The 26,637-nt window shown below is 38.1% G+C and overlaps 1 protein-coding gene across 2 annotated transcripts; it reads right to left on the reverse strand.

Annotated features, from left to right (window-relative positions):
• Positions 1–1,739: 1,739 nt before the first annotated feature.
• Positions 1,740–20,315, reverse strand: STRAP (serine/threonine kinase receptor associated protein). Of its 2 annotated transcripts, none has more exons than XM_023554682.2 (10): positions 20,005–20,315; positions 19,176–19,311; positions 13,678–13,759; positions 12,918–12,990; positions 10,257–10,353; positions 9,496–9,633; positions 9,213–9,349; positions 6,886–7,035; positions 6,348–6,410; positions 1,740–2,301 (listed from the first exon to the last, which is right to left on the reverse strand). In XM_023554682.2, exons 1-10 carry the CDS (start codon positions 20,114–20,116, stop codon positions 2,240–2,242), a joined length of 1,050 nt encoding a protein of 349 aa, XP_023410450.1. In that variant the 5' UTR covers positions 20,117–20,315; the 3' UTR covers positions 1,740–2,239. The 2 variants fall into 2 exon arrangements, with proteins under 2 accessions (XP_023410450.1, XP_003405722.1); XM_003405674.4 differs by having other exon boundaries at positions 6,348–6,413; positions 20,005–20,309.
• Positions 20,316–26,637: the final 6,322 nt, after the last annotated feature.

The raw sequence follows: 26,637 nt of genomic DNA on the forward strand, positions 1-26,637 counted from the left end.
GATTTTGAGTAGGAATAAAGTGAAGGTTCCTGACTTTATTGGAGAGGACAACCGGCTGTATGTGGGGTAACTGGGAAACAGTCTTCCTGGTCTGATGATTTGGTGCTAATTAAGGGAATTGTTTCAACAATTATTGAACATTTACACATATGGCCACCTTTCTAGGCAATGAGAAGATGAAAAACAATTTCAGATAGTGTTAAGAACTATGAATATAATAGGGCAAAATAATGAGTGATAAAGAGACAGAGGAAGGGCTTGGGGCTAGAATCACGACAAAGTGTTAGCTATGCAAACATTTAGGATGAATGGACCAAGTTGCAGAAATAGCAAGGGAATAGGCCTTGAGACAGAAAGCAAGCCAGTGTGACTACAGCAGTGTCAGCAAGGGAGAAGACAAAAAGGTCATGAGGAAAGCAAGGGACAGAGCACAGTAAAGAGCAGGTATAATAGCAAGTTACTAAGATTTAAACAGGCAGTCACCTAACCTCTTCAGATACAAAGGAATTACCTTTTAACTATGGAGAATGGATGGGGGAATTAAGGGTAAGAGGGAGAAATTAAAAAAGGCACCGTGCAATAAGCCAAGAGAAAAACAAGGACAGCTTGGCCTAGGGTGGTTAACAACGGAGATGGGGCAAAACACACAAATCCAAAATACATGCCACCCACTGATAGTGTGAGCAGGTTTGTATAGGGTCTCTGGACTTTTATGAAACTTACGTAAAAGAAACTTCATTGGTTCTAGTTTCAAAAATACCCAGCTACTTTAGATACCAATCTGGTACACATAAATCTCAACTTTATTTAGGGTTAAGTCAGACTCTGATTAGTCTGAGCAATTCTGGCTACACTCAGAATACTGCTGCAAAGAGAGGACCAGTGTGAAGCAAGTCAACACAAAGGTACTACCACCCCATGAGACTGTGGATCATCCCTCGGCCCCCTCCCCATGACATCTCCCTTAGCACTTGAAAGCTTCCAGAGCCTACAGTGCTTTCTTGTGGTTATCACAAATCCTCAGAATCTAATCTTATTCTTTGATGCTGATTTCTTTAAAGTTCTATGAATCATTCACAAGATGAATAACGTGAGAAAAAGCAAATTGGCAGAGATGTTATTCACTGGTCTAGAGTATTTCCGAATTACTAGCTTAATATCCCCTCCATATTAAAAAAAAAAAAAAGAGTATAAGTCTTAGATGATTAATTTATTAGGAGACCAGAAAAAAAGCTTTTAAATGCTACCTCAATTTAAAGGATGAAGATAAAATTTAGTACTTCTTAAAAAACACTGAAGGTCTACAATTATTTTTATAAAATTTCTCTTTCTGTATGTACACAGAGAACTGTGTGTGCTAATGTTCACTCTATTTTAAGGTTTTTGGGGGGGGTGGGATTTTGTGATTCTTTTGCTATTTATGTGAATTCTGAATTGCTTTATTTTTTCCGTATAATAAGCACGTATCATTTAAATAAACCATTATTCTTAAGTTTTTAAAAAAGGCAAGACAAGTATTTCCAGGCAATCTAGAGAGAAGGGAGGCAAATACAGCTCCATCAAAAAACTTGAAAACTTCAAAAATCCAGTACATGTAACTGCATTTCAGAATTAGGAAACGAGTTTACTAGATTCTTAATCAAGTTGCCTTTTGACAGTCATGACGTAGAAAAACCTTTATGGCTATTTCCATTTATAAAACCCAAATCTATCTGTTTTCCTTAAGAAATAAAACACTGTTTTGTTTTAAGAGGCAATTTATTTAGACAACTAAAAACAATTAGATGATGTTCAGAAGCAGTGTACAATGAAAAAGAAGCCATACCAATTTATCATTTATTCCCTCTTCTTTATGACTAAAGCAAAAAAGTCTTTCTGCTTTAAGGGAAAGTCAGAAAAATATGCCATCATATTTTTTTTTCTTCATAATAACATAAACAGCTACAAGAAATCTAATTGAATAAGAGGAATTGGATGTTGGCTTGCACATATTCATTCTGAAGTGACAGTAGGCTGTCGAACTACAAGAGCATGATTCCACCTGCCTTCTTCTGATACTCTTTGAGTTTTCACTTACAAGTAACACCCAGTTAGTTTCAGTGCGGGAGCTAATTCATATTTCCCGTTATGTACTGCCCACGTTTGCCTTAAGCAGAGAGTAACCCTGGAAGGCTGATGGGTTTCTCTGCTTGCTTGTTTGAGTCCGTAGGTTGTATACTGCGGCACACATGCCCCATGCTCAGGCCTTAACTTCAGGAGTTGAACTATAGATGGAATCTGAATTCTCTGAAGCAATTTCTTCTGCAATTTAAAAAACAGAAAACACACATTAATCAACTTAATAAAGGAAAAAAAGCAAATCTACATTTAGGTGTAATAAAGGAATAAAAGTTTGTTAAAGTATGCTGTGATGAGGGGGGAAAAAAAGAGCAAATGCACCTGGTCAATGAAGAAAAGAGCTCATGTATTTTACCCATTAGACTTTTATACCGTAACTATAGATTTTCTGCGGTAGCCCTCTTTTAATCCTGTACATTTCTGGGCGACATTTTCAATGACTCCAGCTACCCAATAACAACAAATTAAAGTGATATGTCTTTAAAAGATCTGGTGCCCTCCTTTAATCATTCCAACGTAAAGTAAAATTAAATGATTAGAGCATATTATCACTTACAATTCTAGATTGGGGAAAGAGCATTTGGTGTGTAGCAAGCTCTTAATACACATTAAAGATTAACAGTGATTCAAATCCTTATATTTAATGTGACTCGAATCAAAATATTAAACAATTTTTTTTTTTTCAAGAAGGCACTTAGCAATAAAAAATAATTAAGGAGAATTCTAACTGGGCTAAGTGTAGTATCTCTCCCCCAAATTGTCATACCCAATTTTTCATGGCAGAAATCTAGAATTTGCTTATATTCCTTCTCTGCAAAATAATAAAATTACCAAGTCCTATCAATTCTCCAAAGAGCCCTGGTGACACAGTGGTTAAAGCACGTGGCTGCTAATCAAAAAGTCTGTGGTTCAAACCCAGCAGTTAATCCATGGGAGAAAGACAGTTTGCTTCTGTAAAGCTTTACAGCCTCAGAAATCCTATGGGGCAGTTCTCCTGTCCTACAGGGTTGCTGAGTCAGAATTGACTTGACGGCAGTGAGTTAGGGTACCAATTCTCCACTAAGTCTCTCACCTCCATCTATCTTTCCCTAACTTCATTGCCATTTTCTTAGTCAAAACCACATGATCGCTCTCCCAGACTGCTGTATTTTTACCCAAGTAACACGCATATTATCCGTTTTTTTTTTTTTGCCAACCGCACCCTCTCCCTTGCCGCCCGCTACAAGGTAGCTTTGTAAGCACAATATATTCTTTTTTACATGTTGCTGTTGACTTACAGTGACCCCAAGTACAATAGAACGAAACACTGCCCTGTCCTGCGCCACTCTCACAATTGTTATGTTTCAGCACATTACTGCAGCCAATGTGTCAATCCATCTCGATGAGGATCTTCTTCTTTTTCGCTGGCCCTCTACTTTACCAAGCATGATGTCCTCTCCAGGGACTGGTCCCTCCTGATAACATGTCCAAAGTATGTGAGATGAAGTCTCGCCATACTTGCTTCTAAGGAGCATTCTTGCTGTATTTCTTCCAAGACAGATTTGTTCATTCCTCTGTTGGTTCATGGTATATTCAATATTCTTCACCAACACCCTAATTCAAAGGCATCGATTCTTCTTTGGTCTTATGCATTGTTCAGCTTTCACATGCACATGACATGATTGAAAATACGATGGCTTGGTTTAGGTGCACTTAGTCCTCAAAGTGAGACCTCTGCTTTTGAACATTTTAAAGAGGTCTTTTGCAGCAAATTTGCTCAATGCAATGAGTCGTTTGATTTCTTGACTGCTACTTCCATAAGCACTGATTGCAGATCCAAGGAAAATGAAATCCTTTACAGCTTCAATCTTTTCTCCGTTTATCATGATATTGGTTATTGGTCCAGTTGTGAGGGTTTTTGTTTTCTTTATGTTGAGGTGCAATGCATCCTGAAGTCTTTGATCTTCATCAGTGTTTCAAGTCCTCTTTGCTTTCAGCAAACAAGATTGTGTCATCTGCATACCACGGGTTGTCAAAGAGTCTTCCATCCTGATGGCCTATTCTTTATAGTCCAGCTTCTCAGATTTACTCAGCGTACAGATTAAATAAGTATGGTAAAAGAATACAACCCTGCACACACCTTTCTTGACTCTAAACCATGCATTATCCCCTTATTCTATTTGAACGACTGCTCCTTGGTCTGTGTACAGGTTCCTCGTGAGCACAATCAAGTGTTCTGGAATTCCCATTCTTCACAATGTTATCTACAATTTATCATCCACATGGTCAAATGCCTTTGCATAGTCAATAAAACACAGGTAAACACCTTTCTGGTATTTTCTGCTTTCAGCCAAGATCCATCTGACATCGGTAATGATATTCCTCATTACACGTCCTCTTATGAATCTGGCTTGAACTTCTGGCAGTTACCTGCTGATGTACTGTTTCAACTGCTTTTGAATGATCTTTACTTGTGTTAATATTGCTTGATAATTTCCACATTCTGTTGGATCACCTTTCTCTGGAATGGGCACAAATATGGATCTCTTCCAGTCAGTTGACATGTGTCGTGGATTGAATTGTGTCCCCCCAAAATATGTGTCAACTTGGTTAGGCCATGATTCCCAGTATTATGTCGTTGTCCTCCATTTTGTGACTGTAATTTTCCTATGTATTATAAATCCTAATCTCTGCCTGTGGTTAATGAGGCAATATTAGATTATACTAAAGAGGCTCAGGGTGGGATTGTAACACCGTTACTAAGGTCACATCTTTGATCCAATGTAAAGGGAGTTTTCTCACAAGAGATCTTACAAGAGAGTAAAGGAAAGGGAAGTGAGCAGAGAGTTGGGGACCTCATATCACCAAGAAAGCAGTGCAGGCAGCAGAGCAGGTCCTTTGGACCCGAGGTTCCTGTGTGGAGAAGCTCCTAGACGAAGGGAAGACTGATGAAAACAAGGACCTTCCTCCAGAGCCAAAAGAGAGAGAATAAATATCTATTTGTTAAAAAGCCATCCACTTTTGGTATTTCTGTTATAGCAGCACTAGATGACGACGACAACCAGGAAAATGTCTTCCAAATTTCTTGACATAGATAAGTGAGCACCTCCAGTGCTGTATCTCTTTGCTGGAACATTTCAATTCATACTCCATCAATTCCTGGAGCCTTTCTTTCTGCCATACCCTCAGTGCAGCTTGGTCTTCTTCAGTGCCATTTGTTATTGATCATATGCTACTTCCTAAAATAGCTGAAAGTCAACTAATTCTTTTTGTATAATGACTCTGTATATTCCTTCCATCTTCTTTTGTTGCTGCCTAGAGCCCCTAATTGGTCTATGTTCATTCTTGCTCCCACTCCAATTCATTCTTCCAACAGCCAAGGTAACCTTTTAAAAATTCTAATCTAAACTTATTACTCCTCTGCTTAAAATTCAAAGACTTCTCAATGCTTTTAGTAAAAAGTTCTCCAATTCCTAACAGCTTATGAGGGCTTGTATGATCGAACTTCTCCAGTACCATCTTGCCTTTGCTCTTTAACCCCAAAGCATCATGAAGTTCTTCTAGTTCTGCACAAGCTGTCCTCCCTCTTGCTTCTAAGCTTTAGTTAACATGGTTTTTTCTGCTATAAATCTGCCATCGTGGAAGAGTACTGTACTAACATGCCAACTCAAAACTTCGCCTAACTCACTGCAGCTTATTCTCCAGGTCCCAGTTTGAATGTCCCTTCTCGAGGAAGCCTTCCCTGGTTCCCTAGAAGGAACGGCTCCTTACAATTATTTAATACTTTGTTTAATTACTTTAGTATCTGCCTTCTCAGTTAAATCTAAGTTTTATAAGAAAATGACCACATTAGTCTTGTCCACCCTACATCCTCAGTGCCTACTATGCAGTCAGTATATATTTAAATAAAAAACCAAAACAAAACCCATTGCCGTCAAGTCGATTCCAATTCATAGCCACCCTACAGGACACAGCAGAACTGCCCCATAGGGTTTCCAAAGAATGGATGGTGAATTCAAACTGCCAACCTTTTGGTCAGCATCTGAGCTCTTAAACACTGTGCCACCAGGGTTCTTGAGTTTAAATATTGGTTTTGTATGTGTTGAATGAAACCATTTTAAACTTTTTATTATTTAAATGTTCATCTTTGAAAAATTTCTTATGGCAATGGGTAAAATTCAAGTTTAACACTTTGAGTCTATTTTAAATTCCTCCAGGACTCTACAAAATTCAAATCATTAATATTCTACCTAGCTCCTCTTCTGTTGTCTCTGGAAAACTGATCTTCGGCTTTGCCAGCTCACCACTCTCTTCTTCTATGAAAAGAAAATAATGATGAGTATATGAATTAAAATATCTAGCACTTGAGCTACTCCTTCAAGTGATAAGTTACAGTACATAACAGCAACTACTCCTTTTCAATAACTGTGATTCTGAAATAGTATATCTTTCTTCAAAACTTACTTTTAGGCTCATACTACTTTGGGATTAATAACCAGGTAGCTTTTATTAAAAACAAGTCTACTTATACAGGCTTAACAAATTTTGAATTAGAGCCATCCCATTCGCCTAATGAGCTAGTATAAAAATTTAGGAATACACTCAACACAGAAAAAAATTTAAACAAACCAAAGAACACAGTGGGCCAATTTATTATCATAGTCATCTTTTATCCATACTGAATAATTTAAAATCTACAGATGACAGAAACATGAAGATAAAATTAAGGATGAAATGTGACAAAAAATCATGCAGCTTAGTTTCATAAATTTGAATAAAAATTCTTACCGGGAAGCACACATTTCCAAAGGCCATATGTTTTTCCTACCACAGTTTGCCATAGTCTCAACGTCCCATCTTCAGAACCACTGGCATAGAGTTCTCCATCGGGACTAAATCTCACACAGTGAATAGGACCAAAGTGTCCTTTGTAGGATTCTGAAAAAGAGAGGGAGGGCATTAAATAATTTAATACCAGTTAAGTGCTTGACTAGTAACCAAAAGGTTGGTGGTTGAACCCACGCAAAGGTACCTTGGAAGAAAGTCCTGGAGATCTGCTTCCACAAGGTTACAGACTTGAAAACCCTATGAAGCAATTCTACTCGGCAATGCGTGGGGTCACCATGAGTCAGAATCGACTTGACAGCAACTTAACTATTAGGTTTAGTATACACACATTAGAAAAAATACTGTCTATGTAATTGCGGAGATTCAAAATCCGTAAGGGCAAATACAAAGAGCTTTACCTAATTAAAAACAAAATAATCCTCCTCAACACAAAGTGGTACATCGTGTCTACCATTTCCCCCTAAGATTTTCCCTTTCCCATTCTAGCATACGTTGTGGTCACATATTATCTCCCTAAAAAAGAAAACGAGGCTTCACTTCATTAAGGATGGAGAAGGAGAAGTAAACAAAGGCCCCCTACATTTAACAGAAAGCAGATCTAAAATCTATGAATTCTAATCTCAACTTTCATTTTCTAACCCCACTGCCTATTTACCAGGGAATTAATTCTTATGACTATAGAGAGCCACCAGATGGAGCTCTTTCACACACACTGTCCCTTAATCTCCCACCACGCCCTAGAGTCCACTAGTCATTCTGTCACACAGAATAGAGAGATCTAGGATTAATATTGATCATTAAATATTTCAATATGAAATCTAGCAAAAAAACACAGACATTAAACAGTGCTGCTCTGTTTAAGTCATAGCCTCTCACGTTAGTTCTCAATCTCTTCGCTGTACCAATGCTCCTGTTCTATCTCCTTGTTTGCTCAACTCAAAGACCCCCATGCATTATCTTCCCCCAATTCTGTCCAACGAGACAACAGAAAGGAAATTACAAGAGTAGAAAGAACATGAGGTTTTGGAATGAGAACGAGTGGGTTCAAGGTCCAGTACCTAGTAGCTAGGACCTCAGGAAAATAATCCATAAAACTGTTTTTGGTTCTTTGTGCATAATTCTAACAAGTTTAGTTTTTTTGGGGTGGCAGAGCAGGACAGCTAAAAGCATGTTAGAACAATAACAAAAAGTTGCAGCTTATATACAAGAAAATTATAAAAAACTAAATACACAACTTCAAAAAGCAAAACTAATTGGGAAGGCTAAAAAGATCTGAGCACCATACATAACTATATGAAATACCTAGTTCATCAAGTAGCTATGAAGTTAGGATGTGCGTTAACGTCAAATTAATACTCCATTGCCTACTCTTTTTCTTTATAAGGACTATTACCATGAAAATAGAAGCAAGCTCAAACTCAAAAAAATAAAAAAACAAACCCACTGCCGCAAAGTTGATTCTGACTCATAGCAACTCTATATAGGACAGAGAAGAACTGCCCTATACGGTTTCCAAGGAGCGGCTGGTGGATTCGAACTGCTGACCTAGTAGCTCTGTTTAGCAGCCAAGCTTTAAACCACAGTGCCACCAGAGCTCCAGATTCCTGAAGGTATCCCTATAATATGCTACCACTGTTTTTTTCCCCCACACTATGGTCTACAGAGTCTTAGGGATTTCTCAAAGTTGGCCAAAAGGAAGTGAAGTGGGGTTAGACAGGGCTACATGCCTGCACCATACTTCAGAAATAAAAACTCTCCTTGGATCTGTTTAATGTACGGGACTTGGAAGTAAGACTGAAACATTCCCCCAACCCCTCACAAAAAAAACTCTGAAAATCATTGCACTGTAGTACAGAAATCCAGTATAATGATGACTTAAGTTAAAGGGAAAAGTTTCAGCATACTGTTCATAGTTCTATAAAAATTTCTATCCAAAATAGATTAGAAAAAACCCTTTACTTTTTCACTTGGAAGCTGCAAGCTTTAGATAGCTAAAAATTTTGCTTTCAATGGACTATATATATACAAGTGAGGCATTAATTACTGAAACCCAACATTTAATAAAGGTTGCTGTTAGTGGTGGCAGTGGTTGCTGATTCACAGTGACCCCATGTATTACAGAGTAGAACTGCTCCGTAGGGTTTTCTTAGTCATAATCTTACTGGAAACAGATCACTGAGACTTGTCTTCCATGGTACTGCTGGATGGGTTTGAACCGACAACCTTTAGGTTAACAAGGTTAAGCGAGGAATAAGACAGCAACTCACCTAATTCCTCTCCACTATTATAATCATACTTATAAAGTTTAAAATCTTCACCACCTGCAACAAGAAATTCTTTCTCAGGGTGAAGAGATGCAGAATTGATGGTTGCAGGAGCTTCAAAAGATTTAATCGGATCCAAGCTAAAAAAAAAAGTAAATAATAAATGTTCATATATTTTGAATACTGTATAAAAAATTCAAGAAAAAATTAGTTACATTTAAACTGTTAAGTACCCTAATTGTCATTTGTTACTCAAAAAGAAAATAAAGGTATTTCTTGGACATACCTCACTGCACTATGAAAAGCAATGGTACGTCCATAGGTTATTACCAAGATCTCTCCCTCAGGAATATATTCCATACTGCTGACAGACATATTAAAATTCAGAGATTTCACTTCTGTCATAGTAGCCTGATCCCAAAGGCTGCAAAAAAAGGAAAAATAAGGTGATGTTTATGCATTCAGGAAAAAACTTAGATCCTAATTACATCTCCAGATTAACCAACTAAAGAATAATCACAATTGTAATCAAACACACATATTCAAAGTCATAAATCAGAGATGACACAGAGGGGATTCCTACACAATGTTAGATTATTTAGTAGTTTATTGGCGAAGTTAATTTTAATGACTAAATATGCTTCCAAAAAAATTTAGCAAAACTATTAAAACACAAGTACTATTCTAATCAATTTTCAGTATTGCTTTTAACAGTGGTTCTCACCCTATTTTTGTGAATCTGATGACACAACTATACATCTACATTTCCACAGAAAACGGTGTCAGCACACAAATATTTTGTATAGAATTTCAGGGATTTCATGGACCACCTGTCCAGAGACCCAGGTTAAGAAAACCGGCTTGTAGTTTTAATTTTCTTTCGAGCTCTGCTCTACGAACAATATAAATATGATTTACTGTGAATTTAAGTATTAATATTAAGAGACAACTCTTCCTGCATATTATTTATCATAAGTCCTATTTAAAGTATAAGCCCTGGGGACAAATATTTTTCAAAGTTTAAATTACTAAAGAAAAATTACTTACCGGACAGTTTTATCATCAGCTGAAAGAATCTGTTTATCCTCACTGCACCATAGAACCTTTTTAATACCAGAGTTGTGACCACTGATCTCCTTAGGTTCTAAAGATAAAACAATTGATTTTTTAAATATTCTAAATTAGACTGCAACTGTTCAAAGCTCAGCACAATTCAGACTTAATGTTTACTACACAGAATAAATTTAGTTTTCCTATACTGAACGGAAATTTATGTGCAAGAACTATGACGTCATTACGTTAAAAAAAACAGGGAGTAAATACAGCTTTCCCTCCAGGCAAATTTTCTGCACAATTAATGATACTGAAAAGCATTATTGCTACCCCTCCTCCAAAAAAGAATAACAAATGTGGCGTAATTTAATAAGAACACAGGCAACCCAGAAACAAGACAGCCTGAGCTAACCCCAGTACTGTCACTAACTCTGGGATCCTCAACCAAGGCACTGTTGTCAAAAACTAACAGAGAAAAAGATGAATGTAGGGGCTGCAAGAGGAGAAAGAAAATAAACAGCACAGTAATTTCTATACTCAGAGAAACAGATAACAAAAATGTGAACCTGTCTGTCGGAGACTTTCCCTTCAAAAGGTTTCAAAAAAAAATCCTTGTTGTTACCTCTGGACAAATGCAAATGCTCAAAGGGACGCATTCAACACTACTTGGACTCTAAGCATGCTACCTAACCTTTCTAAGACCACATTTCTTCATCTGAAAAATGGAATAACAGTATTTAGTATATCTCATAATTCTATTCTAAGGATCAAAGCAGAATATACATACAAAGTGACAAACACAGTGCCTGCCATGCAGTTAATGCTCAGGTAATTACCGTTATTTCCACTGCTAGTATACAATGGAACAGCCACTTTCCAAAGGCAGCTTTGGGAAAGGTAAAAGAGGATGAAAAAAGTTCACCCAAGTCCTGAACTACGTCGTTATGGCTGGAAGATTCCCTGATTAAGTAAGGTCAGAGTACTCTGCCAATATTTTGGCAAAACATCAGAAAAATGGAAAGAATAACTCCCAGGTGCCAATGGAGAACAAGAAGTCTATAAACGAAGTTGGTGTCCTCACCTTAGAAACATTTTTAGAAATGGAAGGCATCTTAAGAGAATAATCACTCGTATCATATATGATTAAAGGTGATAAAAAAATGACTTGCCCCAATTATACATTGTTAATAGTAGTAGCAAAAATTAAAACAGAACCCTGTCTTATCTCCAAGCCCGGTGAATTTCCAAATATAACACACTATTCAGTATACAGGCAGTTAATTTCCAATAAAGTTTTGAGTCTCTTGCTACTCTTTTAAATTTTATTTATAAATAGGTAATACCCACAATACAAAATTTAAAAGGGACCAAAGAATAAATAATAGATAAAACGAAATTGTTTATCCTGTTCCGGTAGCTTTTAATAAAATGTTATTAAGATACAGAAAGAAGTAAAGTTGAATATTTTTTCCAACTGGGAAGAAAAAATTTTTCTAAAACTTCTTTGTAATGACAAAATTCATAAAAGAAATGAAAGATTGCACCAAAATTTAAAAATCTGTTTATCCTGAAGCTCTATTAACAAAACTAAAAAGCAAAGGACTAATTGGAATATGATAAACTCTTAAAAACCAGTAAGACAAAAATAAACATTACAACAAACAAATGGGCAAAGGACATAAAAAGGCAGTTAGCTCACAAAAGAATATATTAAAATGATATCCAACAGAATTTTAACCTCATAAATAACTTCTTAAAGTTCACATCAATATAACAGAATACCATTTTTCTTCTATTAAACTGGCAAAGATGTTACCAGTGTTAGCTAGAACAACCCACCCACTGCTGTCAAGCCGATTCCAACTCATAGAGATCCCAAGGCTGTAAATCTCTATGGAAGCAGACCGCCACTTTGTTCTCCTGCAAAGCCGCTGGTGGTTTTGAACTGCCGACCTTTTGGTTAGCAGTTGATCACTTTAACCACTGCACCACCAGGACTCCTTTAGCTAGAACAGGCCAGGTATAAACATATTTTTGTACTTTGTGAAGGGCACTTTTGTAGTATCTATAAATGCCTTCCCAGTGTACCTGCCCTATGTCCCAACAATTTATTTCTATGTAGTGATCCTAGGGAAATAATTGTGGAACTACAAATGTTTAGTAAAACAGTTTATAATATTTAAAATTTGTAAATAGATCAAATAGGACACAATAAGAGATTGATTAATTCACTTATGATATATCAATAGAATGGAGTGCCATACAGTCACTAGAAACAGTCTGTAGACTACTTAATGACATGAAAAAGTTGTCACTGGCAAATATAAAATTTTTTTGAATACATAATATAGTCACATGGTTCAAACATCTAAACAACAGAAAATATACACACTGAGAATTCTCATCTGCCTCACCTTTTACAGATAATCACTCTTCTTACTAAAAGGTAGTGCACTGTTCTGCATCTTTTACTTATTACCAAGACAAAAATTTATCAGGTCAAAAAAAATGATCAGGATAAGATTTTAAATTGTAAAAAGGTTATACAAACATAATGTACTACACGAATTGATATTTTTTTTAATTCCTCTAATCAGTAACTCATTTAAATCAAAAGAAAATAAAACCAGAAACTGACATATAAATTACACTTACCTGCTTCAGGTTTGTTCAAGTCATATATGCGTAACAGTTTATCCTGTCCCCCGGTTAACAAATAATTACTATCCTGAAAACACACACAAGTAAAATGTTAAGTGATTAACCACTTTAATAGTTATTCCTCTTTGCAACTTTAACACCATTTTATCAAAATAAAGCTCACAGAGTTCACAGAGAGTTACCAATTATTTCTGAGAAGATACTGTGGAGCAGTTGCCCTTCTCATATTGCCTAATCTCTTTAATCTTCCCAATTTAAATATTCTACACCTGATCATATCCCCCTTTCTCTTGAGTAGCACTTGTTTGGTGATCTCAAATTTATCCTCTCCTTTCCGAAAGTAGCTGCAAAAGGTTATTGGGAGTTTTAAGAGATGTTGTTGTTGTAGGATTCAAGAATTCCAGAGTATCTTAGAAGTCTCAAGAAGAATTAACCAAGAAGTAACAAATTTGTATAGCAGTCGTGGCAAACAGTTAATGTGCTTGGCTGTTAATCTAAAGGTGGGAGGTTCAAGTGTACCTAGAGGCACCTCAGAAGAAAGGCCTGGCAATCTACTTCCAAAAAATCAGCCACTGAAAACTCGTATGGAGTACAGTTCTACTCTGACACACAAGGGGTCGTGCCATGTGTCAAAATCAACTCAATGGCAAGTGGTGGTGGGGATGGTGTAGCAGAATACAGCTAACCAAATATTCTGTCATACCCTATAATAGCAGCAATTTAATGCCCTAAAATAAATTCCATTTTCTGATACCTGTGTGAAATCCACAGTCTTGACAATGTGTTTATGAGCCAGGGTCATCAATTCATCTCCTGAGACAGCATCCCACACTTTGCTAAAAGTAAAAATTAGAAGGATAAATATAATGGTAACTTTGATGACTAATTAACAAATAAAGTAGATGTGAAGTGTTACATAAGTACATTGTAAATCTCAGTATCTCCAATACACCTCACTATCAGACTTCATTTGATGAAATACTGAAATGAGTCTAAAAAAAAAAAAAAATAATATATATATATATACACACACATCTTTAAAAGTCATTTAGCTAATTTTCTGTGACACTAGAAAACATCTGAAGAATTTAAGTTTTAAGATTCAGGAACCAATGCACTCCACTCACTTTATTTTAGCCTATAGGCATAATACCTTTTAGCAAGCTTGTAAAGCATTTCAACAATTTTTTAGTTTCACCTTTCCAATTTTTTTTTCTCTATTCTTTATTCTCATGCATGTGCAAAAGAAAAAATGAAAACAAGAAATCTTTAGGAAAAATTTTTTATAGGAGAATAAAAAGTCTTTGATACAAATTAGACAAAATTTTAAATTAAGACAGTAGAGAACATATTCTCCCCATGTCTACCTCAAAGCTGACACTTACCTTCTCAGTTAACTTTCACCCAAAGTAACTGCTTCTGATTACATAAAGCTAACGTTAAGGATTTTAATCTCTCAATTGTATTTGTTTTCCCTGACCCAATCCATCCCAAAATATGTGTGTGTGTGTATGCCTATACATATATTTGCATGTGTACATATGCATGTATACATATATATATATATATTGGAATCCGTAAGTGGTTGAAAAGTACTTTACAAAAATACTCTAAGGGGTTCCCAAATAAAAAAACTTAAAGATAAAAAAAAAGAATAACCCCACTTTAGATCAGAAAAAGGTCAGTAAAAAGAAATGAGAAAACTTTGCATACAGAGAAAAGAACTATTAAGAATGTACATGCAATGTTCCAGAAAGCTTTTTATCTTAAAATAATTGACATTTATTTTACTCTATAAACACACAAAAACAAGGAAATATATATATATGTACACACGTACACACACACACACACACACACACACACACACACACGTCATTCTAGACTCAACGCCAGGGCACAAAAAGCAGAGAAGAAATAATCCCAATGAACCTTTCTGCTTTAGTAGTGCTTTAGCTATTTTTTTTTTTTTTTTTGAAAAACATGCTAACAAATACATATTTTATTAAAAAACAAGCTGCTATGGATTGAAATCTGCCCCCTAAAAATACGTATTGGAATCCTAACCCCCATACCTATGAATGTAATCCCATCTGGGAACATATTTTTTTTGTTATGTTAATGAGACCAGGCCATATCAGTGTAGGATGTGAGTTAGACCTAATCACTTTTGAGATGTAAAAAGAGCAGATTAGGCACAGACAGTGGCAAGCACAGAAGGGGAAAACCAGATGCCAGGCCAATTTAGATTGCCAAGGAGCAGAGGAACAGAAGCTGAAGAGGGGCAAGGGCTATCCCCCAGAGCCAACAGAAAGCCTGCCCCTAGAGTCGACGCCCTGAAGGACTTCTAACCTCCTAAACTCTTTAATAAATAGCCCTGGTTGCACAATGGGTGGTAAACGCTCAGCTGCTAACCTAAAGGTTGGCGGTTCAAATCCATGCAGCAGCTCCACAGGAGAAAAGACCTGGTGATGTGGTCCTGTAAAGATTACCTGCTGCTGTTGAGTCGACTCCAATTCATAGCAACCCTACAGGACAGAGTAAAACTGCCCCATAGGGTTTCCAAGGCTGTAATCTTTACAGTAGCAGATTCCCGCATCTTCCTCCTGCAGAGTGGCTCTTGGATTCAAACTGCCGACGCTTCAGTTAATAACCAAGAGTGTAAAAAACCCTATCTATGGAGCAGCTCTACTCTGACACACAGGGTCACTATGAGTAGAAACTGACTCACCAGCACCTACCAACAAACTGGGAGAAAATAAATTTCTGTTCGTTAAAGCCATCCACTTGCGGTTTTTCTGTTATAAATCCAAAAAACCAAACACACTGCCATCAAGTCGATCCCAACTCATAGTGACCCTACAGGACAAAGTAGAACTGCACCATTAGGTTTCCAAGGCTGTAAATCTTTATGGAAGCAGGATGCCACATCTTTCTCCTGCGAAGCGGCTGGTGGGTTTGAACCTCCGATCCTCAGTTAGCAGCTGAGTGCTTAACCACTGTGCCAGCAGGGGTAATTAAGACAAAAGCATACACGTTCATAGGAAACAAAGCACTGTTTATGCCTGGGAAGTCCAAAAAAACCTCACTGGATTTTTGTTATTGTTATGTGTCACCAGTTAATTCTAATCATAGTGATTCTATAGGACAGAATTTCACCGGGGAAAAAGGGAAAGGTTATTATACACAAGTATTAATAGTATGCACAATGGTAAAGAAATATGAAAAGCCATCTAACAGGAATAAACACAGGTAGTCCCCTACTTATCCTCGTTTTTGTACCTCTTATTGTTAGTAATATGTACTACATACAATGTTGCAGATTGTATTTGTAACTTTATATGTAATGTTTCCCACCTCAAAGGCAAAGATCAGATTTACAAAGATATCGATTAATAAAAAGCAATAATAATAAAAACTAAAAAAAAAAACAAGGTAATCAACTTAGATAAGAACCCACTTATGAAGGAGTATTGGAACTGAACCCCATCATAAGTCGGGCACTATTCACGCTCATATTACTGACAACAAACCTTACATATTATACACTTGTGTCATGAGAAGCTGAATAAATATGCTTTGAGGGAAATAATGTCAACCATGAGTAGCACTGCTATTAAACTCCCAAGCTTTCATTTCTTCCTTGCACAGGAAACCTGTTCTGCTCTCTCCCATTCCCAACTCAACTTTGTAGCATGACATTGTCTGAGAGAACATATTCTAATCACATGGACTAATTCTGGCATATTTTCATTATTCACAATAAAACCCACAATCCACAAAAAGAATATTAAAAAGAGCTTAAATTTGGAATAATCTACAAGTTTTCTAATATATTATTCAATCAACAGGCAGGTGACTGACATTAACTAGCTCAGGGCTCAAAGCAAGACAGTGAGGCATCAATATCTTTTTATCAGCTAATCCTACAGCATTCATTTTCTGCACAACTCAAAGTACTTGGCATCTTCATAAACTACTGATGCCTCTTATATTCCCAGTTTCTTAAACGTAATATGAACATTGTCCTTTCAACACTTTTCATCTCCTAAGAATGGTGACAAAATGGTTAAAGCTCTTGGCTGCCAACCAAAAGGTTGGTGGTTCGAACCTAAGCCGCTCCGTGGGAGAAATACGTGGCAGTCTGCTTCTGTAAAGATTTACAGCCTTAGAAACCCTATGGGGCAGTTCCACTCTGTCCTATAGGGTCGCTATGTATTGGAATCAACTCGATGGCAGTGGTAAGAATGGACTCACCACAAGTTTCAAAAAAATAACTGCTTAGCTTAACTATTTAAAGTACTGACAAAACAAATTATTGTATTTGTGGGGGTGGGGAGCTTGCCTAACCATCCTAGCAAGTTGGTTAGTCATTAAGAAGAGTATAGTATCATTTCTGATTTATCAATAATCTTATTAAGAGAAAAGTTAGGTCTTTCTATCGGCTTTTAAAAGAAAGAAAAAGTGATAAAAAATTTGTATTACATGTAGGCTCCTGGGCCCTACCCCAGATCTACTTAACCACTATCTGGACCACAGCATAGGCACACTCCCCAGATAATTTTGACAGGAGGAAAATTGGAGATGCAGAGAGAGATGATGCAAAATAATTACAACTTTATAAATTAAAAGAGATAAAGAGGATGGTGTTTCTGGGACAATGTACCCATCGGTGTACTTACTCTGATTCATAGCGAATGGATTCCAACTCACAGCGACCCTGCAGGACAGAGTAGAACTGCCCCGTAGGGTTTTTCCAAGGCTGTAAATTTATAGAAGCAGATTGCCACATCTTTCTGCCTCAGAGCAGCTGGTGGGTTCAAACCACCGACCTTTTGTTTTGCAGCTCAGCGCTTTAACCACCGTACCACCAGGGCTCTTCCCACTATATCACATCTAAAAGCCTTCACTGGAAAAAAAAAAAAATTCTTGACACCTAAATCTTAAACTTCCTTGCATGAAACCAGCCATACACTGTAGTATACAATTTTGGTCTTGTGGGGGTGGTAATTAACAGTGGTGGTGGTAGCTGTCACTGTTACCTTACATATGCAACACTTACAGAGTAGCTATTATTACATTTCAGGCAATGTGCTAAGTATTTTATACATAGTAACTCCTTTAATATTCATAGCTAAACTGAGAACTAAGTACTATTATTCTTGTTTTCTACACATGATAAAACTGAAAAAGAGATTAAATAAAGTACCCAAAGTTACAGAGCTATAAACCAATAACATCTGCATTCAAATCGAGTCAATCTGGCTCCAGAGTCCATGCTCTTAATACCTCTTATAACAGAGACACTGAGACATTCTGATAGACAACACAGAACAACTCTGAATACCCAGCCACAGATGTCTTCAAACATGTGATTCTATTTAGTCTACAATGTTCTGTAAGTGATCTAAACAAAGACAATTGGTTCACCCATGCCAATTAAGTCAGGATTTCTGGAACCCAGGCATATTTGATTATTTTTAAAACTCCCCAGGTTATTCTAATGTATAGCCAAAGTCATGAACCACTGAAGTAGACAAATGGAAAGACAGAAGAGCTCATTAGGTAGAGAAGTGACGTAACATTTGTTTTTAGGAAGACAACTGGCAGGAGTATGGAACATGAGCTAGGAGAGAGAGGCTAGTGGGAGTTAAAAATGGCCCTGAACTAAAGGGACTGGCAGAAGCATGGAGAAACACTGTAGTCTGGAGACACTCTCCAGGCAGAATCAACAAAGAAGATGATAACCAGGACGTGGATGTTAAGGGAGAATCAAGAATTATTTAGATCTCAACCTTAAAAAACCTAGGAAATAAAAGAAGTTCTGTTTGGAACATAATGAGTTTCAAATACGTCCAAAAGCATAGAAAAACTGAGGCTGAGAGTAAAAGCAGGGCTAAACCAGCATGTAGAAGACATAGGAGCAGATGATACTCAAGGAGCACATGTGGAGCAGCATTTCTAAACCAAGACCACCAATATTCATTATCTGGAGTGCTTCTTAATAACGCAAATTTCTGAGTCCCAATCCAGACATAAAATAAGACACTTAAGCCTCTAAAAATGTTGAGAATCATTAATGTAAAGAAAAAAAGACTCAAGGATGGAATTTTGGTGTGATCTACAACATTATACGTTCAATATGACAGGCACTAAGTGGGAATTTGCTAAACAAACGAGGATGAACTTTTTGATTATTTCAGAACACAATCCACAGAGAAGTCCAAAGACTGTTACTTTGGCTACACTTACGCTGTGAAATCTGCAGCTGCTGTAGCTGCTTTGGTGGCATCCTTATTCAATGTTGCACCCCAAACAGCACCCTTATGACCCAAAAATGTTCCAATCCAGTCTCCTGTATCTCCCTGGCGTAGCATAGGTTTACCATCTAGAAGACATTTTAAAAGACATGTGATTTACAAGTTGAAGTTACTTAGAATCTAATAGTCAAAACATAATAACGACGTTGAATAGCAACATGGAAAACCCACTCACTGGAGTCACTAAGGAATGTCTAGAAATAAATTAACTGAAGAGGAGAGCTGGTAGTTCTCTCTGGGAAGCAACTGTAATTCTGTGGGAAGAATACAGATCTGCGTCAAAACAATCTAAATTTTATTATATATTCTGGACAAACTTCTTAACCTAAATCTCAGTTTCCTATCTCAAAAATGGGGCTAATACCATACAGGAATATCCAATGAGATAACTGGAGCGAAAACCTTTGAGAAATATAAATATAAGGTATTGCTCGACTTGGCCTAGTAACGAACAGCCTGGCCTAGTTTCTCCTCTCCCCAAAACTTCTAAAAATATTTACAGTGCTTGCTCCAGGGGCGACTAGGCAAGTGTACAGTCTAGCTTCTCCAGAAACAGCAAATAAAATAAAATAAAATGAGAGACCTTAGTCGGGAGCAATATTTAGCCCAAAAAGAGGCGTCAGAAATGGGTGTTTCGGTTTCCCCATCAGTCCAGGCTTAGCCCTCACCTCAAAGGCTGTGCTCCCCGCGACCCTTTCGGCACTGGGGGGTAACCGCCCAGTTCTGGCCGTCGAGTACCCGAAATCAGCGGCCTTGCTCACCTTTGCAAGCGCTGATTAAGAAATAGCCATAAGGCGTGATGCCGCTGAAGGCCAAATCAACCACCGGTCGCGTGTGGCCCGAGCAGGTGAGCGGTGTCTGCCTCAATGCCATGGCGGCGGCGGCGCGCTGAGCGGTTGGGCTGGTCAGCCGAGGGTCTCGTCTTTTCTCTCCTCAGCTGCGGCGCCTCTGGCTCCTCAAGGCCCCCGGCCTGGCACTGAGACTGGGCCGGGAAACAGGAAAAGAAGGCCAAACCGGTTGTACCGAAGTCAGGCGGAGATTAGGGAGGCGGCATGGAGAACGCAACCGGCGAGCGACTGTTCCCGAGGGAGGGGCAGGGAGGGAGGGAGGAAAAAAGGGGAGGGGGGGAACCGGAGTATCCGCCGGCCACGACCCGCACCGTCCACACCGGTAGCAGCAGGAAGTGACGACAGGAATGGCGCAAAGCGTCCGCCGGAAGTGACGGCCCAGCAAGAAAGCGCGTACGCGAGGTGGAAGAGGCCTGAGGAAGGCAAGGGTTCAGTGTACGCTGAGCACGTGATGCCGACCCGCGGAGGTCTCCCAGCCAGTGTCTCTAGCGCCCGGTCCGGACTTGCCTAGAGCGCCTTTGCTAGGAATTGCGTTGCTGTCCCAACGAGAATTCGTTGGGTCTCGGAACTGTTCTCCCTGCCCGCAGACCTGGGACCCGGAGGCAGCTGTGGATTACGCACCGACTAATCCAGCCAGTGGGACTGTGCTTTTGCATCCAAACAACTGGACAGATCGGAGCTGTTCCCAATAATAGGCAAAACCAGCAAATACCGTCTTTTTTTTTTTTTTAATTTTTCTTATTTAAAACTACGTGGAAAGCTTCTCAAAGCGTTGTCTACAAGTAAGCCTCTTTAAAAAAGTAATTTCCTCAGCGATGCCTTCTGCAGTGTGACTTTCTTGTATTGCTAGTGTTTTAAATAGGAATGTTATGTGGCTTTAAATACAGTTGAATTCAAATTTGGACTTGGACTGTAGAGCAGTAGTCCCCAAACTTGCTTGATGAAATACCATGAGCCCTGTAAATACGTATATAATAATTTATAAATTTTTTAAGTATACATTATAATAGACGAAAATAGAAGTTAATAAAAGAATCTAAAAACTAAATATAAAAAAAGGCTGGTATTGTCTTCCTGCAGGCAGCTCACTTTGGGGATCACTGTTCAGCAGCGGTAACAACAAAAACAAAATGAGCAGTTTTTGGAAAATTGTCAGTAGAGGAAGGGAAAACCATTCTCAATGTCTTAGATACAAACGTATATTCTTTTGTGTATCTAAGGATATAACCAAAATAATGCGCAATAAAATAGGGAGAAGAATCGAAGAGAATATACTTACACTGTTCTTGCACAAATGACAGACTAATAGAGTGGCCATAATTTAAAAGTGGTACAGGATCTTTGCATAGAAAATTTTGTTATTTTTAAGTAGAAGAAGGGAAACAAATGTATGACAGAAAATTGCTGGAAAAAAACATAAAATGTTTAGGTAAAAATTTCTCTACACTCTTAAAAAATTTAACAGAACATGAACTCTTTAGAGCAAGAGACCAAAAAACATGATGTGAAAAAAATGGAGATGCAAACTCAGTTGGCAGAGTTAAGAAAAGTAACAGAAGTTAAAAGAAAAAAAAAAATCATTATACATATCTGAAGCAGTAAGAGAATAGACTCCAAAGAGTCAATGAAAATGGAAAAAGGGAACCCTGATTAAGACAATAATGCTATATATTTTACCTCTTAAGAGTGTGGAGGAAAAGATATAACTCAGTTAAAAAAGGCAAATGAAACTAGCCAGCTATGCCTGAGTCTCTTTTTGGCCCACTCAAGGTCTCCTTATCTTTCTGAGAATATGGGTGCCCAGCTGGGCATTGTGAATTGTATGTTGAGACTCTTGATTCGGTTATGATCCTATTAAAAGTATTTATCTCACTGTATATTTTTTTAGCAAGAAACTCCAAACTCTGTCATTTCAGCAGTGGGCAGCAGCAGAAATTTTTTATAAAGCTTTTTAGCCTTAGCTGGCTGTTTGATGTCTGCACCATGCATGCAGGGGTAATCCGAAAGTTGGGCAGCGTTTATACACAGTATTTTGAGCACCCTTCCTCTGAAAATCTCTTTTCCAGGATTTGCCTCTTCTCTACCTAACTTCTGTGATCCTCTTGAACTCAGTCCTCTGATTCATTAAACCAATAATAGTGAAGGTTTTCTGACTTTCAACCATTATGTTTGGCAATGTACTGAGGCCTGACCGCAGGCCAAAAGTCATAAAAATGTGAAAATTACCCAGCGCCCTTTTCTTCTTCCAAAGGTACGTTCTGCTTTAGGGTCTGCCTGCTTTTAGTTGCTGTTCAGTGCCTTCAAGTATTGTTTTTATACTTTGTCCTGAGTTTATAATTGTTTCCTGCAGGAGGTAGTCTGTTAGGAGCTATTCCTCCATTAACAGAAGATAATTTTTTTTTCTTTTAATTAAATGATACAAAGTTATTCAGAAAGAATAAATTTACGAAAGTGTTACCTGATTGGGGTCCATGCCTGGGAGCAATCAAACCAATGAAGGGTTCTCCAGGTCAGAAAAAGAAAGATTATTAGGAGGTGACATCAGTGGGGAGTCCGGCAGCAATGCAGGCTGCCTTTATGGAGTCCCAAAAAGCAGTTTTTACATCAGAGCTTAAATACAATGTTTGTAAGGATTACATAATGTTCTCAAGCACGTAGCCCACAGATGGTTGGTTGAGTATACATCACAACTACAAGAAACTCTTTATTAAGATATGTATGTGGGACATCTGGACTCTAATCTGTATGTTTGTAACAGGCAAAAAAAAAAAAACATAAAAAAATCTCTCCACTAGTGGAACTGGCCTGCCAAGTTTAGGCTGACCAAGATAAGGAGCAAGAAGGAAAGTTGCAGACCAAAAGTACCAGGCAGCCTTCCTAGCTGCAGTCTTGCAGGCTGAAGGCCATCTCCCAAGAGGACAAAGAACAGGAGGGAGACTAAGGCTGCAAGAGCTGAGAAAGCCTTGCATTGCTTTGGAAAGAGACCAGGGCAGCTGGTGCAGTAAAAAAAAAAACTTATAGGTTACTTAGAATATCATCGTGTTAGTTACGTCAGGCTCTCAATCGCCCGTTTTGAAAAGGAGAAAACATATTGCAAGGTGTTAGGGTCACAAAAGTAGCAAGGAATTTTCTGTGGCGATTAGTCTTTTTGGACAGAAACATGTATAGCTAAATAATACCAATATATAATAATAAGACATGGGAGTGGCTCAGGAGTAAATGCACAGGTCAGTGAGTGTGGAGACTATAAACAGACAAAAGTTCATCTAGAAATTTAGTAAATGCGAAGTGTGGAATTTTAAGTCAGGGATATATGCTAATATGACAATGGGCTAGTAATTAAAAAAAAATTAAGTTGGATCATTTTTTTTTTTAACCACATTTGGAATTTTGGGTGGTACAAAGAGTTAACATGCATGGATGCTAACTGAAAGGTTGAAGGTTCAAGTCCACCCAGAGGCACCTCAGAGGAAATGCCTGGCAATCTACTTCCAAGAAATCAGCCACTGAAAACGCTATGGAGCACAGTTCTACTCTGACACACATACAGTCGCCATGAGTTAGTGTAGACTCAGTGGCAACTGGTAAAGCACATTTAATTAATCCAGTGTACCAAATTCTTCACCATCACCAATTTATACAAACCATCCATTATCTTTGTCCTAAATTACATAATAACCTCCTAACTGGTTTTCTGGGTCTGCTGTCATTCCTGTTCAATTCATTCTCTAAGCGGCAGCTGGAGCTATCTTTTTAAAAAATAAATTTAATCCTGTCATCTCTTGCTCTCAATTGCCCTAAGGATAAAGTCCAAAATACTGGCTGTAAGGTCCTGATAATATTCATCATTGTCTTCTGTCACTCAGCTTTGCCTATTTTTCCCATCTTTCTGTCCCTCGAACTTGCCCAATATTTTCCCAACACAAGGTGATCTTGTCTGGATCCCTTACTCTTCACTTGATTGATTATGTCTCATTGTCTCCTTTAAATGTCACCTTCTCAGAAAAGTTGGAACCCTGGTGGCACAGTGGTTAAGAGCTCGGGCTGCTAACCGAAAGGTCAGCAGTTCATATCCACCAGCCACTCCTTGGAAATCCTATGGAGCAGTTCTGCTGTGTCCTGTGGGCCACTGTGAGTCGGAATTGACTCAACAACGTTTTGTTTGCTTGTTTTCAGGAAAAGTCTTCTCGGTACCTTCCCCCTCTCAGACTAGGTTAGACTTTCACTTTTTTTTTTTTAAAATACCCAAACCAGTCAATAGAGAAATAGTCCAAGGGGTTGAACAGGCGGGTGCTGAACAAATGACAGAAATACAAACAGCCAATAAACATCATTTCCTACCTCTCTTTTTGAAGCTTGATATACTCCTGCCACACTGGCCTTACTCAGTTCTTTGCACCAAGTTTGTTCCTGCTTTGGGGTCTTTGCTCTTGTTGTTCCTCCTGTAGGAAATGTTACTTCTCCAGATAGGACTGGTTCCTTCTTGTTTTTTAGACCTCATTTCAAATGTCACCTCCTCAAGCACATTCAAAGGTAGCCTGCCAGTCTCTTATCACATGAGCCTGTTTTATTTGTATAACGCTTTACATTACTTAATAGTTACTTCGTTATTTATTCAATTACTACTTTCTGCCTTCCACAAGAAATATGTGACCTCCATGACAGCAATGATCTTTTGACATGAATGAACTAACCATATGAATGAATATACCTGACTCATAGCGACCCTTCAGGATGGAATAGAACTGCCCTATAGGGTTTCTAAGGCCGTAATCTTCATGGAAGCAGGCTACCACATCTTTCTCATGTGGAGGAGTGACCGGTAGGTTCGAACCAGCAAACTCTCTTTTTGCAGCTGTCTTAGTTATCTAGTGCTGCCACAACAGAAATACCACAAATGCATGTCTTCAACAAACCGAAGCCCATTCTCTCACACTCCAGTGGGCTAGAAGTCCAAACTCAGGGTGTCAGCTCCAGGGGAAGGCCTTCTTTCTCTGTTGGCTCTGGAGGAAGGTCATTTCCATCAATCTCCCCCTGGCCTAGGAGCTTCTCCAAGCAGGAATCCCGGGTCCAAAGGACACACTATGCTCCCAGCCCTGCCCTCCTGGTGGTATGTGGTCCCCCAACTCTCTGCTTTCTTCCCTTTCCTTTTATCTAAGATAAAAGGTGGTACAGGCCACACCCCAGGGAAACTCCCTTTACATTGGATCAGGGATGTGACCTGAGCAAGGGTGTTACATTCCATCCTAATCCTCTTTAACCACAGGCAAAGCTTATGATTTATAACACTTAGGAAAATTACAAAATGTGGGCCAACTACTCCATACTGGAAATCATGGCCTAACCAACCTCATACATATTTTGGGGGACTCAATTCAATCCATGACAGCAACCAAGCACTTAAATGCTGCACCACCAGGGCTCCTTCTGAATGAATATAGCTATACCATTCCTCTCTTTCCATACTTTAAGCACATGTGCTAAGAAGTATAGCATGTGTGAATCACATGAACAAATGAATGGATGGATGTGTCTTCCTTCCTAAACCTGAAGGGCATGTGGCTAAGAAGTATCCCATTCATGAGCCTTGCAGGCATCAAGAAAATAACCAGTTCTGTAAATTTTGAATGGGTTCTGAAAAACCTCTGTCAATATCAGGATAAATACCTCTGAAGATATTAATATTTGGGTGGCAGTAGAGTTGGGCTATGGGAACTTAACTTTCTGTTAAATCTTGAGTACTTTAAACTATAGTTAATATCCTCTGTCTTTGGATATTTACTTCAAATCTGTCTGGTGAGTGGTATTTGATGCAATATGCCTGAGAAATGTGCTCTAAGATTTAGAATAAATAAAAAATAACCTGTTGTCCCTCCACAAGAACATTTCAGTACTTTCCAAACTATTTTCTTTATATTCTATTCAGGAGTTATATTAGATTTGAATGCTTATTCCATCATAGTTCATTTAAATTAATACATTTCTAAATTTTCTCAAGGAATAATTAACACATTGTTTTAAGTCTTATTAAGTTTCAGATGGATTCAGTACTTTTTTTCTTTAATGCCTGGTGAATGTTGTAATCCTCCTTACTGGAGAACACTACCACTCTTTTGGAGGAGAGAAATTAATAGTCCAAAATGAAAATTGAACTAAGCTATTTTATTCTAAGAGACTGAGAAAATCAAATAACTATTAGAAATAAAACTTGTGTATATCATTTTCAGTGATCCAGAACCAACTGCCATTGAGTTTAATTCTGACTCATAGCAACCCTATAGGCAGAGTAGAATTGCCTCATGAGGGTTCCAGGGCTGTAATCTTTATAGAAGGAGACTGCCACATCTTTCTTCCAAGGAGTAGCTGATGGGTTCAAACCGCTGACCATTTCGTTAGCAGCCAGATCTCTTAATCACTGCGCCACCAGGGTGCCTCCATTAAAAAAAAAAATAAATTCCTTAAAATAAACTCAGAATACTTGTCTTGGTTATCTAGTACTGCTATAACAGAAATACCACAGTGGATGGCTTCAACAAAGAGAAATTT

The sequence above is a fragment of the Loxodonta africana genome, chromosome 4 (genome assembly GCF_030014295.1).
Source record: "Loxodonta africana isolate mLoxAfr1 chromosome 4, mLoxAfr1.hap2, whole genome shotgun sequence".
NCBI lineage: Eukaryota > Metazoa > Chordata > Mammalia > Proboscidea > Elephantidae > Loxodonta > Loxodonta africana.

What these genes read in the sequence shown, in the direction of transcription:
- STRAP (XM_003405674.4), bottom strand. Translation starts at nt 20,116, where the DNA reads ATGGCATTGAGGCAGACACCGCTCACCTGCTCGGGCCACACGCGACCG. An exon ending in GCAGCTGCAGATTTCACAGC is followed by an intron (nt 13,760 to 19,175) that starts GTAAGTGTAGCC and finishes TTTTACTTTTAG; the next exon opens with CAAAGTGTGGGATGCTGTCT. An exon ending in CTTGAACAAACCTGAAGCAG is followed by an intron (nt 10,354 to 12,917) that starts GTAAGTGTAATT and finishes TTTTATCTTTAG; the next exon opens with AACCTAAGGAGATCAGTGGT.